This window comes from Moschus berezovskii, chromosome 2, assembly GCF_049115385.1.
Source record: "Moschus berezovskii isolate FMDL1 chromosome 2, NW_MosBer_1.0, whole genome shotgun sequence".
Lineage (NCBI taxonomy): Eukaryota > Metazoa > Chordata > Mammalia > Artiodactyla > Moschidae > Moschus > Moschus berezovskii.
In genome coordinates, this window is record NC_142461.1 from 5,966,201 (window position 1) to 5,982,500 (window position 16,300).

General features: G+C 45.8%; 1 protein-coding gene across 2 annotated transcripts in view; it reads left to right on the forward strand.

Moving 5' to 3' along the window:
• ZBTB40 (zinc finger and BTB domain containing 40) overlaps nt 1-16,300 on the forward strand; it is an 82,495-nt gene that overhangs the window by 51,844 nt on the left and 14,351 nt on the right. For both annotated transcript variants that reach the window (XM_055397109.2, XM_055397110.2), the window contains exons 4-12: nt 2,183-2,372; nt 2,978-3,135; nt 7,506-7,698; nt 10,014-10,150; nt 10,553-10,754; nt 11,123-11,256; nt 12,872-13,040; nt 13,351-13,809; nt 14,874-15,080. In XM_055397109.2, the coding sequence (XP_055253084.2) occupies nt 2,183-2,372; nt 2,978-3,135; nt 7,506-7,698; nt 10,014-10,150; nt 10,553-10,754; nt 11,123-11,256; nt 12,872-13,040; nt 13,351-13,809; nt 14,874-15,080 (1,849 nt within the window). The remainder of the gene's footprint in view (nt 1-2,182; nt 2,373-2,977; nt 3,136-7,505; nt 7,699-10,013; nt 10,151-10,552; nt 10,755-11,122; nt 11,257-12,871; nt 13,041-13,350; nt 13,810-14,873; nt 15,081-16,300) is intronic.

A 16,300-nucleotide genomic window follows, 5' to 3' on the forward strand; every position in this document is an offset into this window, starting at 1 on the left:
CATCATCTTTCAGGATTTGAAATAGCTCCATTGGAATTCCATCACCTCCACTAGCTTTGTTTATAGTGATGCTCTCTAAGGCCCACTTGACTTCACATTCCAAGATGTCTGGCTCCAGGTGAGTGAGCACGCCATCGTGATTATTTTCGTCGTGAAGTATTTTTTTGTGCATGGGTCTTTAGGAGATACCTATTCCCATGTTCCTATGTTGAACGGATTTCTCTTAAACTTTAGCAGCTTTAAAGAACAAGCATCTGTGCTCTCACGGTTTCTGGGGGTCAGAAATTCAGGCACAGCTCAGCTATGTCCCTGGCTTAGGGTCCCTCACAGAGCTGCACTCAGGGTGTCAGCCTGGGCTGCAGACACGCCGAGGCTCAGCTGGGGACGTCTCTTCCTAAGCTCACTCGCTTGCCTGTTGCCCAGGGACTGAGTTCCTTGCCATGAGGGCCTCTCCGCTGGGCACCTCCCAGCACGGCAGCTTGCACCCCCCAGAACAAAGACGCTGAGAGAGCCCACACAGGGGTGGGATGGCAGCCACAGTGACCCAGCATCACACATGCTGGCCCACTACCTGTCCCCTATTCTTTTCCTTAGAAGCGAGTCACGAGACTCAGCCCAAGAGCATGAAAACCTGGAGGTGGGCATGCTAGGAGCCATTTCAGAGGCTGTCTGCCGCAGGTCCCTACTGCTGTCAAAGAGGAGGCGTTCTGAAGAGACTATAGGCCCACTGCTGAAAGCCAGAAACTCTGAATAAATGAGACAGACCAAAGAGATTGGGCATTCAACTGGATCTTTATCTTATTCATTATTTTTAAAATAGAGACAAAATGATTTATCTTTTGTTCATGAAAGTTACTTACCCAGTAAAATCGTAGTGTGGATTATGTATTTTATCTCTGTTTACTTTTGGAGATGGCCGAAAAACATAGGAACCTTTTTTTTTTTTTTTTAAGTTAGCTTTATTCAGTCCTTTCTGATCAGGAAACAAGCTCGAGCAAACTCAAGAAACACACAGTCTGACTCATTTATAATCCTGTTTATTTGGGAGGCAAGGAGAAGATCAAGTCTCTAAACAATAATTTTAAACATGTAATTACTGTCAGAATATGTAATAACTGTCTGGGTGAACTTTGCCAGTGTACATATTCATGAGGTCCTTTTGGATTGTGTATATTGCTGTGTGTGTGTGTCTAGAAAACCTCAGATTTTTGCTCTCTAAAGACTCTCCTTAGAAAGCTATTTTCTTTTGTAGTATCAATACTAAAAAGCATCAGAGGTAGGTTGTAGTTTTGCCAAGTAGAAGTATAAAGATTATACATAATGCTATCCACATGAAATTAAGTTTTGATTACCAGATTTTTCATTACTGCTGAGATAGAAATATTAATTCTACCTTCCAGTTGGCCTTCCTCCCATCTGCATGAGATGCTCAGTTGAATGCTAACATTGTTTATTTTACCCCTGGAGTTGTTGGCATTTTAGTGCTCTAGGTTTAAAGAGTCATGAAGGTGAGTTGGGTGTTAGGCATCTGGTGCTGAGACCCTGGACGATCAGGTACATCCAGCAGACACTGTGACTCTGGATTCAAACAGAGTTCAGGATGAGCACACTGGTTTTCAGGGTTGTCTTCATAAAGCGACATGTGTGAGAGCTTTTCAAAAGGAGAGTGTATAAGGGAGAAAAAACAGAGTTGAGACCAGTCTCAGGTACTGCTTTTGGTTATGGATTTGAAAGAAGAGCCACCAGGGAAGGCAGAGAAAGAGTGGCCAGAAAGGCACTGGACTTTGAATTTTCTGGTGGCTCAGACGGTAAAGCGTCTGCCTGCGATGAGGGAGACCTGGGTTCGATTCCTGGGTTGGGAAGATCCTCTGGAGAAGGAAATGGCAACCCACTCCGGTATTCTTGCCTGGAAAACCCCCTGGACAGAAGAACCTGGTAGGCTATAATCCACAGGGTCACAAAGAGTTGGACACAACTGAGCGACTTCAGTCCAGAAAGGCAAGTTCTTACCAAAACACTTCTGTATCAGGAAGTCAGAGAACTGTGTTGCAGAAGCGATAGTAACATCAAATGTCGTAGAAAGGTCACATCAGCGAGGATCATACTGTTGAGGACCTGCTTGCCCAATCCCAGGAGCATAGGATTCCTGACTCATCTCTTTCTGGGCACTTGTGTTCTGCAGACTGTAATGGGATGCCTTGAGGGTGAAGGACAATCAGCATTTCAGAGAATCCTGGATAAAGTAAGAAGTGAGAGCCTGGATGTTCAGACCGTTGTGTCCCTGTTGCGGCTGTACCAGGATTCCAATCCTGCAGTCAAGACAGCACTGTCAGACAGAAAGCTGGAGGCTGTAGAAACAGTGCAGCCAAAAGGTAGGAGAAACCCCATCCACCCGAGTGACGGCGTTTTGTTCTGGGAAGATGCTACAAAGCTTGCTCAAGTGATCCCATTTTTTCAGTGGCTTAGTTATTGTTAAATGATTTGCACATAAATTTCTACCTGTAGTTCCAGAGGCTGCGTGTTAACATATACAAACTGAATTTGAGTCTTCATTTCTGCCCCCTAGTTAGCTAAATCTGACACCTTGAAGTTGCAGAATATCATCCGTGTTCTCCTGCCCTTCAAAAGCCACACGTCCAAATCAGTGTTTGGCATGCCCAGGGTGGACTGGTTTGCTGACAGCACGTAAAGGCTGAGGTTTCTCTCATTTGGGTTAGGTACAAAGCGGTGGCCTTGCCAACCAGACGTTAACCTCTGGCTGGCTCTACCACTTTGTGTTTCGACAGATAAATGAAACATTTTCCCTTTCATAGAAGAGTTTAAACGGAATAATAAAGTATTTTCCTCTCCAAAAAGAGATTCTGCGTTCGGGTGCTCAGAATAGGCTGAGAATCACTTTACTATTCTGTTAGATCTCTCTTGACAAACCACACTGTCATTTTCTTCAAATTGACTAGCTTCTCTTGTCCGTCTCCAGCTCTTTCTCCCCCAGGGAGCACAGAGGAGGGAAAGACCTTGCCTCTTCTGTTACTGGAACACAGGGAGGACCTGATCCGGTGTGTAACACAGCTGAGACCCATTGTGGAGTTCCTGGAAACAGTGGAGGAGGAATTCCTGCCTGGCTCTGAGAAAAGGGTAACTGTCCAGTGTCTCCTGCTCCCCCTCAACTCCTGTGACACTTACTTTAAGCCTCTCTTGTGGCACAGAGCACCTTTCCCCTTGCCCTGTTTCTTCACATACTGCATGGTAAGCACCTTCAAGCTCGGGTTCTTACTTCCTGTGTCATATACAGGGTTCGTGCCTCCTGTACCCCCTGCGTCTTTAGATGCACGGACGGATGGCTCGCCCTGCTCTGACACCGTAAGATTTTGATATAAAACATTTCCCCCCAAAAGAGTTAGGTATGTGTGTGTTTAGGCACATTTCTAATTATTATGACACTTTTTGCAGAAATGATAACACTGTTCATCTTTAGAGAAATTGGGAAAGCAAGCAGAAAGGAAACAACCTAAACCTCCCACCATCTCAGCACTCAGAGATCATCACTGCTAACGTTTTGGAGCCTGTGCTCCCACTTTTCCCATCTAAATCACTCTGGGATGGGAGTATCATATTGTTTTGTGAGTTTATTTTTTAATTGAATATGTTGTGAATGTATTTCCATACCTACAGTTTGGATTACGGTAGCTGTATTCTGTTCTAATGGCTACACCATGATTCTTTAATGCTTTCCTGTTGGGCATTCGTTTCTTATTTTTTTGCTGTTCCAGTATTTTGCTACCATAAATGATGCTGCAGGGAACATTTTGCACATAGATCTTTGCATACATCTCAGATTATTTTCTCAGAGGAATTTCTAAGAAGTGAGATTTTGGAAGAGAGAGTGTCAAGTTTTTCAAGTGTTTGATATATATTGCCAAATTGCCCTTCAGGAAGGTTGTACCAATTTACTCTCCCACCAGCCAGCTGCTAAAATCCTCATAAAACTGCTAGCATGACTTCTCAAGTCAACTAGATAACTGTATTTGTTGGTGTTATCGATTTCAACTTTGTGCTAAAAATATTTTGATATTGGGAAGGAAGAAATAGGGAGACAGAACTTTCGTGCCATCAAACTGTGGGAAGTGGCTTAACTGTTCAGGAGAGAAAATGTTTACGAATCATTGGTGTGATGGCTGAGTATTGGATTGACAGTGAGGGAATGGATCCTAGATTTTGTTATTCTCGATGTTATTGCATTGCCATTTTTTTCATATAAAATGGGAAAATTTTTCATCTGAAAATTGTATTTTGAAAATTATATTTTTAAAAATGTAACTCCTTTGAACTTCTTGAGAAAGATGATATACACACAGGATAAAATTAAACCCCTGTTTTCTCCTTAGACTTCAGATTAAGTGTAATTTTAGGCACTCGGTTTAAGTAAGTTGCTTCTAGCTTAGAAGTACCCCATTCCTTGCTTAGTGATTTATTCAATTATTCATTCAAAGTTTTTCCTTATGAGCTAGATTGAATGTGTCCTCTGAACTGTTTCATTATCTTGGTAAAATAGCACTTATAGGTAGAGCCCAAACTCAGCCTCGTTCTCCGCAGCCCGGCAGACCACACTGTCATTTTCTTCTGTCACTTTCGGTTTGCTTGACAGAAAGGGCTGAAGCAGAAGAACTTAAATTAGTTATAAATCCCAAAATTGGGGTTCCACCAGAGCTTCATTAAGCTACTCTTTCTCACGAAAATTGAAGCAACATAATAAGGCAGGAGTGTAGAAGTGAATGTCGATCACATAGGCAGTGTTTTCATATCATCTGGAACATGCTCTCTCGGGCCTTTGGAAGTTTCTCTCTTCTGGAATGATGCTAATCATAAGTACCACGGCCCTTCTGTAAACATACCTTGGGTTCTCTAAGAAGTGGTAAATAAGCATTTCTTTACTTCAGGATTGGCAGCAGATACAGAAATAGTAATTACTATAGCTTCCACTTATTTATTGATTTCTGTGTGCCAAACAGTGTGCTGAGGACCTTTTAAGCCTTACTAAATTCTACCCTTGCAGTAACTTTATGGGGGAAAAAAGTGAAAGTGAAGTCGCTCAGTCGTGTCCGACTCTGCGACCCCATGGACTATAGCCTACCAGCCTCCTCCATCCATAGGATTTTCCAGGCAGGAGAACTGGAGTGGGTTGCCATTTCCTACATTACCCTAATTTAAAGATGAAGAAACAGAAGCTTTAGAAGTGTGAGCAGCACACCCAAAGGCACAGTTGCTTGGGGCCAGCACTGGAGCCCAGACTTCTAAAGAAAGCGCATCTGGGACTCCCCTGGTGGCCCAGTGGTTAACATTCCACCTTCCAGTGCAAGGGGTGCCAGTTCGATACCTGGTTGGGGAGCTAAGATCCTACATGCCCTGTGGCCAAGAAACCAAAGCATAAAACAGAAACAAGATTGTAGCAAATTCAATAAAGACTTTAAAAATGGTCCACGTTAAAAAAAAAAAATCTTTTAATAAATAAGTGAACAAAGCACATCTCTTAACCCCTGTGCATCTTGGTTCCTATTAATATTGGTAACCACTGTCATTTACTGGCAATCACTTCTCCTTGGAGTTAGGCTTGGCTCTACAAATGGGAACTTCATTTTAGAGAATCCTCATAACAACTGTGCAAGAGTTGGTATTGTTATTTTCTTTTGTAGATGAGGAAAATAAGGTTTAAAGACTTAAATAACTTACCCAAGGTCATAGAGGCCATACATTTTAGAACTTGGTTTCAAACTAGGCCTGTCTGACTTAACAGTTCCTTCTCACTCTTAACAGTATCCGCCTGCCTCATTTTGGATCAGGTTATCGTTTTGCATCTAAGAGGTAACATGGAAATCAGAATAGCTTTTAGATACAAGCCCTTATTTTAAATTGTGACTCATTTAGTAGATAGAAATCTGATATGTATGAGACCTTAAAGAGAATGACTATGTTCTGTACGGACAAGAAATATGACAATTTATTAATATATACACATGCCTTTCATAGATATCAGTTCAGTTCAGTCGCTCAGTCGTGTCCGACTCTCCGCGACCCCATGAATCACAGCACGCCAGGCCTCCCTGTCCATCACCAACTCCCGGAGTACACTCAAACTCATGTCCACAGAGTCGGTGATGCCATCCAGCCATCTCATTCTCCATCGTCCCCTTCTCCTCCCGCCCCCAGTCCTTCCCAGCATCAGAGTCTTTTCCAGTGAGTCAACTCGTCGCATGAGGTGGCCAAAATATTGCAGTTTCAGCTTTAGCATCAGTCCCTCCAATGAACATCCAGGATTGATCTCCTTCAGAATGGACTGGTTGGATCTCCTTGCAGTATAAGGGACTCTCAAGAGTCTTCTCCAACACCACAGTTCAAAAGCATCGATTCTTCGGCGATCAGCTTTCTTCACAGTCCAACTCTCACATCCATACATGACCACGGGAAAAACCATTGCCTTGACTTATATTATATTCATAGATATAAATCTCCTTTTACATATATAAAACCAATTTGGTTTTATACCTGAATTTATTATTTTAAAAATGGGAGTAATTTGATAGTGGCATCCTCTGACATGCAACAATGACTGATCTGCCTAACTCTTTCCCCTGAGAGCTGGCATTCTCCCGAAGGAAACCTCAGGATTCAGTTACGTGAGCCTATAGACTGCATGTACTGAAATAATCCCGAGTGAGCCACAGGAACCAAGTTATGTAGAGCGAGACAGTAAGAACTGGTTCTACTGTAATAGGAAAATAGCTATCAAGTAACTGTCAGGGATTTGGCTTTTCAGCCTTTTGCTGGAGCCCTGTGCCCTGTTGACTCAGAGAACCCTCTAGAACACCAGGGAAGACACAGTGGGCGGAACCGTGGGATGATGCCTGGAACTGGCATCTGTGGCCGCTGGGGAGGAGAGGGGCAGTGAGGAACCAACCCGCAAGGAAAAGAGTCCGAAAGCGCTCTTTAAATCTGTTATTTTGGAGACCACAGACAAACGAAGTGTCTGGGTATTCAAATTGCTGTATCAATAAAGGAAGGAAAATAACAGAATTGCTCTGAACTTGCAACCTCTGGCCACTTTATTGAATAAAATGGGAAAACACTGTAACCGTATTTATTAATTGCTAGTCGATTTATCAATCTTAGTGTCTGAACAGACTCAGTCTAAAGCTTTGATGTAAACTGCTCGCTCTGTCACATAGGCCTAGCGTAAGAATATTTTCGCAGAATGCAGTGAGGTCAAGAATATGCACAGACCTGCAGTTGAAAGAGAAAGGTTTTCATAGAGCTGTTTATTTGGAGAATGCTTTGGACTTTATTGAAACAGAATAACGAAGAGACTGTGGCAGCTAGCTGTAGAGATGAGCAGGAGAAGACCTGGAGACGGGGCAGCTTGTAATGCGGTCTTTGCTGGGCTTTCCAGTGGTGTGTCAGATACACTTAGAATTGCCAGTAACTGGTGTCGGGTTGATTGCTCGCCACTGCAGGTGATTCTGAATTGCTGTGAGGGCAGAACACCCAAGGAGACAATAGAAAATTTGTTGCACAGAATGTCTGAAGAGAAGACCCTGAGTGCCGAGAGTTTGGTAAAACTGCTGCAGGCTGTGAAGATGACGTTCCCAGACTTGGGCCTTCTGCTGGAGAATTTGCAGAAATTAGCCACTTCGCCGAGCACCACAGGTATGAGTTAATTATCGACTCTCTGGCCTGGGATCACTGCCACAGAAAATGATAGCTTAAAACTCCCCATTTGGCTCCTTACTGGGGAGATAAGACAGTCTGTTAGGAAAGGCCATTGTGAGAGAGAAACTCACTGTCTCCCATCAGTGATTCTCAGCGTTTCTGGAGTTAGGATTGAAGATCCGAGAATTTCTTCTCCATTAAACTCCCCTGTGATGGTCCCCTGGTTCAGGGTTTATAAAAGTACAGCTTTCCCGGGGCTGAATGCCTGTGGAGCAGATGGGCTCACAGACACGAGCAGCGGGAACTCACTTCCCGACGCCCTCATGCCCACTGGAGTGCTGTCTGCTTCCAACAGTGCCCAGAGTGGACCACCCCTCATGTCCAGCCAGCTTGGGTTGATGGGTCCACATCCCATCCCTGAGAAAAACAACCCAGCGCTAGCCAATCCCACTCCCACCCCCCATCCTAGAGCATTTGAGACTGAGGCGGGTTTCAGAAAAAGGTATTTGGGAAGTAAGAGAACTTTTTTACCAGCTGATAGAAATAGCATATCCTTATACAAACCTGAACCGTTCAAGAAGGGAAGAACCTCAAATCCCACTTGATTATGTCAGTATTAACACATTCTGTCACATTAATTTTACAGTGTTAAGATACTTCTACTACATTTTATCATTTCCCCCACTTAACAGTGTAACCTAAACATTCTCCACATTTCAGAACACTCCCTAGAGTTCTGGATGTTTTCTTTTTTTTAAGGCTGTATAGTTTCCATCATCAGGATACATAGGCTGTTTTACCTATGCCTGTATCCAGGGGCACGTATAACCTAACAGTGGAGTCTATCAAGATTCCTAGGGTTTGCATCCTGCCTTCTTTGGTAGCTGTGTGACTCTGAGTAAGTGACTTAACCCTTCTGAACCTCATTCTCTCCTCCATGAGATAGGGGTAAGAATGGTACCTACTCCTTCATTTTCATGGCTACTATGAGATAAATATGTAAGCATTGAGCACAGAGCTCAGCACATAATTTTGTCCTTGTCTAGTCGCCAAGTCGTGTCAGACTCTTTACAACCCCATGAACTGCTGCTTGCCAGGCTTCCCTGTGCCTCACCATGTCCCAGAGTTTGCCCAAGTTCATGTCCATTGAGTCGGTGAGGCCATCCACCCATCTCATCCTCTGTCATCCCCTTCTCCTACCTTCAATCTTTTCCAGCATCAGGGTCTTTTCCAGTGAGTTAGCTATTTGCCATCAGGTGGCCAAAGTTTTAGAGCTTCAGCTTCAGCGTCAGTCCTTCCAAAGAGTATTCAGGGTTGATTTCCTTTAAGGTTGACTGATTGGATCTCCTTGCTTTCCAAAGGACCCTCAAGAATCTTCTCCAACACCACAGTTTGAAAGCGTCAGTTCATCAGGGCTCCACCTTCTTTATGGTCCAGCCGTCACATCCATACATGGCTACTGGAAAAACCATAGGCTTGACTATACAAATGATAGGCACTCAGTAAATGTTAGTTGTTATCTTCTTCTTCATCATCATCTCAAGTTTCTTAGTGGCAAATATCTTTTTTTTAATTGGAGGGTAATTGCTTTACAATGTTGTCCTGGTTTTTGCCATACATCAACATGAATCAGCCATAGGTATACATAGTGGCAGAAATCTTTGTACACAGATTTTTTTTTTTTTTTTTTGCCTTCAGATCATTTCTTAAGGGTAGATTCCCAGAAGTGGAGTTACTGGGCCAGAGAGGAGAATAAATTTTTAAATATCTGCACAGCTAAAGGGAATGCCTGATAGTTTTGATTTTTCTTTGCTTTCAAATAAATATGACCTCTTGAAAGGGAGCCGCTAACAGATTGGCTCTGAGGGCATCTAAACAGAAGGATGGGTCAGCTTCACTACTGCACTCGCGACTCGTGCCTGCCTGTGCTTGGGATCACCACATGGATGCTTTACCTCGGGCCTGATGGATAATATCCCTTGAATCTGTACATCTGACTCTCTTACAAGTGCAGCCTTCTAATTACCCCCCTGTTGAGCAGTCACTAGCTTCTCCCACTGGGCGCTAACTTTCAAAGTGCTGGTGGGTTTTGTGGCCCTGCAGCCCTGAGTGATTAAGTGTAGCCCAGAGGAGATGTGAGCACGTGTGTGAGGCCCCACGCCAGGAGCTGCAGTCGTGCTCCAAAGGAGACCAGTCTCCCACACCAATCTGCTCCTCCGCCCGCATTTGTAACTCCCCTCACGTCACCTGGAAGAAGCCCTTAAGGAGGCTTTGTCGCATCAAACGTTGTTGTTTTGCTAATATCCTTACAGCCCAAGCAAACCCTGATGATTATGGGATTGAACTATTGAGACGGTATCATGAGAACCTCTCTGAGATTGTCACAGACAACCAGATGTTACTAAGAATGATCCCACACGTGAAGAGTGTAGTCCCTGGAGAAAAGGAGGTAAGAGAGAGGGAGGAAGGGTGGGCAAAATGCGAGAGAAGGGAAAAGATTCACACACACACATGTATGTTTAATATGTATTCTAAATAAGCACACAGCCATGGTGAGAAATGATAGGCTAGGAAGTCAGCAGAGAAGGAGAAATAGAAGGCCACTCCGTTTCTAAGGCAGAGTGACAAGTAGGGCAGTTGTAATGTCTGCAGTGATGTAAGGAAGGGCTTTCCAAAGGAGGAATGGAAAACCTTCTCACGCGTCCACATCTCTCAGGTTGAAAGAGGTGAAAGATGTTGAAAAACTCCCCAGAAACATGTTCACTGTGACGCGACGCCCAGTCTCGCGGCTCTGTAGCTGGACCGTCAGCGCGAACGTCCCTTACGCGTGTGTTTGTGCTGCGTCCCGAAGGTCATGGAGACACTGGTGAGACGCGACGCTGGTTCTGGTGGTTTCAGTGCTCTGGCGTCAGCCGTTCTAGAGAAGCACACGGTGTCTGCAGCGGCCATCTGGCAACTGCTCCTGGTGGCTCAGGAGACGAAGACCTGCCCGTTGAGTCTGCTCATGGAGGAGATACGAAGGGAGCCTGGTGCTAACGCTTTCTTCCGGGCAGGTAGGGTGCCAGGGACTCTGTGCTCGCTTTGCCCCCTCCAGAGATTATTGTCAGTCTTGCCGGAAAATAGAGCTCTCTTTCAGTCTTCCACATCCCAACCAGTAGATGTAAGGACTGGCAGTTTTGTTCAAGAAAATGGGAGTTTGTAAACCTTTTAAAGTAAACTATGGGCAGTTATTCTACACTTCTGTTAATAAGATCATTTCTCCAACTTCAGTGCTGTTTGCCATTCCCCCAACCCCGGCCCCAGCCAAGGTGGGAGCCAGATAAAATAGATTCTCATGCTGAAGAATTGAGTTGAGAAAAGGTGAAAGGGAAAAATGGAGCTCAGAGTTCTGCTCATGAGTTTTCAATCCTTTTTTGTTCAGTGATGACCCCAGAAAGTGCTGCCTTTGAGACCATCCTGAGGCATCACAGGTCGATCCTAGAGGCCATCCAGCAAACAGCTCAACTGAAGTGCCTGGCCTCAGAGGAAGAGCAGCTGGCAGGGACCGTGAAAGAGGTGCGCAGGGGATGAAAACGCAGCATCTGGGGGAGTTCTACAGCGTTGGTGCCCAGGACTGCGTTCTCTCCTAGGGGAGGAACCAGCTTCCGTTCAGTGACTGCTGTGGGCAGGCCCGGGGCCAAGCGACATTTATTTGTCATGCTTTTGCTCTTTTAATCCTCCCAACTCTGCGTGGCAGGTGCTGTCACCCACATTTACAGATAAGGGACCTGGGGCTCCGAGGGGTCAGTGACAGATCTAGGATGTGCCAGCCGGTCAGAGAAGCAGCCAGGATTGGAACGTGGTTTCAAGTGACTCAGATGCAGATTGAGTCTGTTTGTCGGAACCTAGGAAAACTCAGAGGGAACCATAATACTTTCCTGTCACATGCTCTAAGAAGCAACTTTTTTCAGAGGAAGAAAAGTAAAATTGGTCTTATTACACACTCTATTCTGGCTTCTAGAAAGAGCCAAAATAAACATAGAAAGAACAAAGCTTTTGCCCATATGGGGTAGCAAATAGTGCCAACTCATTTTCTGTAAGGCTTCTCACAGTGTGGCCGGCGTCCCAGAAAAACCAGGTGGGGATGGCGGGGGAATTCACGGATATTCATCCCAGGATCATGTGCATCTTGAGTGCAAAAGAATCACAAAAGAACATAAAATTTAGCTACAGATTCACCTATGCTGCTTTTCTGTGGTGTGGCTGTGGTGTGTAGAAGGGCGGTTTCTAGCCCTCCACACAGGTGACAGCCCCACCTTGCTCTGACTCTCTGATGGGCAGAAGATGGCACACGTTTCTGTAGGGCTTCAGAGGAGAGATTCATCTGCTAGACTCTCCAGCATGCCTCGCACTTCAGAGATGGGGCTTCTGCCGTTGATCAGTTTTAGCCTCACTAATTGGTCTCATGCCTGCCTCCAGGGACATCAGGTTTATTTAGATAGACTTGAAAAGAGCAGAAATAAAATATCCCCCAAAATGAAAATTCCATTTGGCCATCTGCGGATGGTTTAGTTTTATTTCTCAGCATACTGATTCTTTCTGCTGATAGCTCTAACATTCTGAGAGGGTGGCTTTGAAATAATATTCTTGGCCTCTTTAAAGCCCCTATTTGAACCTTCTTTAAAAAGCTGAGTTTCTTTATGAAATAAAATGATGTTTAAAAGGGTACATCTAAGTATCTAAAAATGTGAAGCCTGCACTGATCATGCAGAATTGCTTCCCGACACTGAGACCGTTATATACAATGAAAAATTATCTTAGTCTTCAAGACAGAAATGCCAACAGCCACGTTCTATAGCTCTCCCAAGCATTTGATACTGAGATCTAGAAAAGTTCTTTAGGAGCCTCCTGGTTTCTGAGAAGATATTTCTCATAGAAAATCCTCAACGATTCCTTGCTTGCACCTTTGTATTTGCACAGTGGTCTTCACATGTGTCTCCTTGTTTAAATTTTGTGAATTTCCCTGCGCTTGGAGTAAAGGGGGCTCTCCGCTATATGTATAGCGAGAAATGTGTTATTTATTATAGATAGGGCAATGCCTCCTGAAATTAGCTTTGTTTTCTAAGTTGAAAACCATAGAGAAAATCTCCTGATGTTAACCACAAACCTTGGTCTCGTGGTATTCATTTAGATTCTGAGCAGCTCCTCTGAGACAGCCAGCCCTGAAGCTTCCCTGGGACCACTGCTGAGCAGAGCTGCGGAAAAATCCATCTCAGCCACTGAAATATGTCAGCTCCTGTGCAGCGTCCACAGATCCTCCCCAGGCCTGCAGCCCGTCATGCGGGAGTTAGCGTGCGCTGGTAAGAAACAGGGCGGGTGGGGTCCTTATTAGGCCCCCAGCTTGTCTCCTTGTTGGAGAGAAGAGGCAGCAGTTCATGGAAGAGTTCATCAATCACTCCCTTATTTATTTTGTATGCTCTCGAATACTTAGAAAAGTCATAGACCATAGATGTAATTTGTGTTTGTCAGAGAGAAGAGATGACAATGATGTTTCATTAGAGTTTGATGAGGGTCCTAAGTAGTTTCCAGTCTCCCCCAAAAAAGGAAAGTTAGAAAGCAAAGTAGAAGCCAGGAGAATTCCCAGAGCCATGTGATCTCTCTCCTGCACAGGTTTCCTTACTCAGGAAAAGGGAGAGAAGGAAAGGTGGACAGTGAGTGATAAATTTCACTCTGAAGGCAAGGACAAAGCAGGTGAAAAGCCAGCCAGAGAAGACTGCCAGCCTGGAAGCCAGGACGGTCAAGGAGAGACGGCTGCCTTGCCCGAACAGCAGGAGAAAGACCCGTCTGCCTCCCCAGACTCTGCCAAGAAGAACTTCGTCTGTAAGGCCTGCGACAAGAGCTTCCACTTCTACTGCCGCCTCAAGGTGCATGTGAAGCGCTGCCGGGTGGCCAGGAGCAAGCAGGTGCAGTGTGCGGAGTGCAGCGAGACCAAGGGCTCCAAGAAGGAGCTGGAGAAGCACCAGCTGGAGGCCCACGGTGCGGGCGGAGAGCCCGGCGGCCCCAAGAGGAAGAAGAAGAGGCTCCCAGTGACCTGCGACCTCTGCGGACGAGAATTTGCTCATGCCTCAGGTACGTTCAGGAAGGCATGGTCACGGAGGATGATAATTCAAACACAGTGAATCCCCAACCTACGAACGACTCCTGTTCTGAGAGCACATGTGTTAAGTCCAGCACAGTTAGCCTAGGTACCCGCTAACAGGATCGGCTGTGTAGTACTGTATTATAATGGGTTTATAACACTTTTCACGCAAACAGTACATAAAAAACAAACACAGAAAACATTTTAAATCTTACAGTACAGTACCTTGAAAAGTACAGTAGTCCAGTTCAGCAGCTGGCATACAGGGGCACGTTCGCATCTTTGAAAGTTTGCAACCCAAAGATTCGTATGTAAGGCACTTACTGTGTTGTAGTTTGGATTCCAGGCCTTGCCTCCAGGATACGGGAAGGACTGTGTAAGGGCTTAGAAAAATACAGCGGAGGCAGGGGACTGTTTTGAGAAGAGCAGGAGCTTGGGAATCAGCATCCTGAGCTTTCATTTCCTCTGCTGTCAAATAGGTAGCCCGATTAACACCCACTTATTTGGATTGTTATGAAGATTTAGGGCTTCCCTGGTGGCTCAGCGGGTAAAGAATCCGCCCGCAATGCCGCGGGAGACCTGGGTTCGTTCCTTGGGTTGGGAAGATCCCCTGGAGGAGGGAAAGGCTACCCACTCCAGTATTCTGGCCTGGAGAATCCCATGGACTGTACAGAGTCACAAAGAGTCAGACATGACTGAGTGACGTCTTGCTGTCATGAAGGTTTCAGACAGTATGGCTGAAACACCTGGCACAGCACCTTCAGTAGAGTCAGTGCTCAGTAAACTGTGGCTGTTGTTATTCATAATGATAGCCAGCTCTTTCTCACCTGATACTCTGGTTTCCAAGTATCACTGGTTTCTGGAGAGTAAACCAGAGTCCTAGAAACCAGCACAAGTAGATTGTTTTCCCTTGCCTGAGACCTAATGAAATAGAAAAGTGAGTTCACACCATGCTCTCTCTCAAGGCGTAGCCTGGCAGTGCTCAGGTGTGTCCTCCTGCTGGATTCATAGCTCTAATCACTCGTCTCTCTGGTCCCTGGCACGACTTCCCTAGGCATGCAGTACCACAAACTGACGGAGCATTTTGACGAGAAGCCGTTCTCCTGTGAAGAGTGTGGGGCAAAGTTTGCGGCCAATTCTACCCTGAAGAACCACCTTCGCCTTCACACGGGGGACCGGCCGTTCATGTGCAAGCACTGCCTGATGACCTTCACCCAGGCCTCTGCCCTGGCCTACCACACCAAGAAGAAGCACTCAGAAGGTAAGGTGTGGAGAATGTCTTCATTCTTCCTGCAAATGTTAACAGTGTGAGCTGCCTGAAAACCCACTGGAAATTAGGCATGATAAAAAAATCTCAAGTAGATCAAAAGCAGAAGCAGACACAGACTCTCCAGGCCCACAGATGATGGGGATACCTTTGTGCACAGACACGTAAGATGCTTATGGTGAGAGTCACTAAAGAGCGGCCAGCTGACATAGTATCATGACTATACGGTTACAGAATTTAGATACAGCCAGGAATCCCATGGGCTTCGAGGTGGAGGTCACGCATGAGAAAACTGTGGTTGAGCACACGCTGTGGATCGGGCAGTGGTGGGTGCTGAGTGTCTTACGTGGAATCCCTGTGAGCACAGAGCTGATGGTCTCGAGCGTCTCTAGTGTAGCAACAGAGACCTCAGTGGTGTGAGGTGGAATGAAACCATTACAGGGACACGCGGAAGGTGGATGTAAGGGTTTCTTGTCCAGTGGGAGGGGAGGAGGTGTGTGGTCAGGGAAGGCTTCCTGCAGGAGGCTGTGCTTTATTTGGAGCAGTTTCATGTGAGCACGAACGCCACCGTCATCTCACCTGGATCACTGTTGTCGCGTCCTGACTGGTCTTCTCCTCTCACCCCCATTCTCTGGGCAGTGTGTTCAACGCGCAGGCTCAAGTGAGCCTCTGAAAGCTAAACCATAACAGGTCACTTCTCTGCCCAAAGCCCCGCAAAGATTTTTTACCTCAGTTAGCGTGAACTCTGAAGGTAGCCTGCTAGTCTCCTGATCAAGTCCCCCGATGCCCCTCCGACCTTATCCCTCACTGCTCTCCCCTTGCTCGCCCTGTTCCACCTACTGCAGCCTCCCTGTGAGACCTCTGACCGGTGGGGCACCTCCTGCTGACCTGTGCTCTGGCTGTTCCTCTGCTTGGAAGGCCTTCCCTTCAGACGCCTCCGGGCTTCACTTCCTCCCCACCTGCAAGTCCTGATGCATGCCTTGCCTTTCCCGTGAGGCCTCTCCTGCCCACCCTGTGTGAAATCTCAGCACTCCAGCCCCCCTGCATTGGTTTTCTCCGTAGAGCTTACCATAAGATCGATCTGTCATCTACTGTCTTAATTTATTTTGTTTATAGTTGATTTTCCCCCTGTTAGAATGCAAGCTGCATGAGGCTAGAGCACTCAGTCTTTTTTTCCCCCTCTTCCGCTGTATCTGTGGAACTTAGAATAGTAC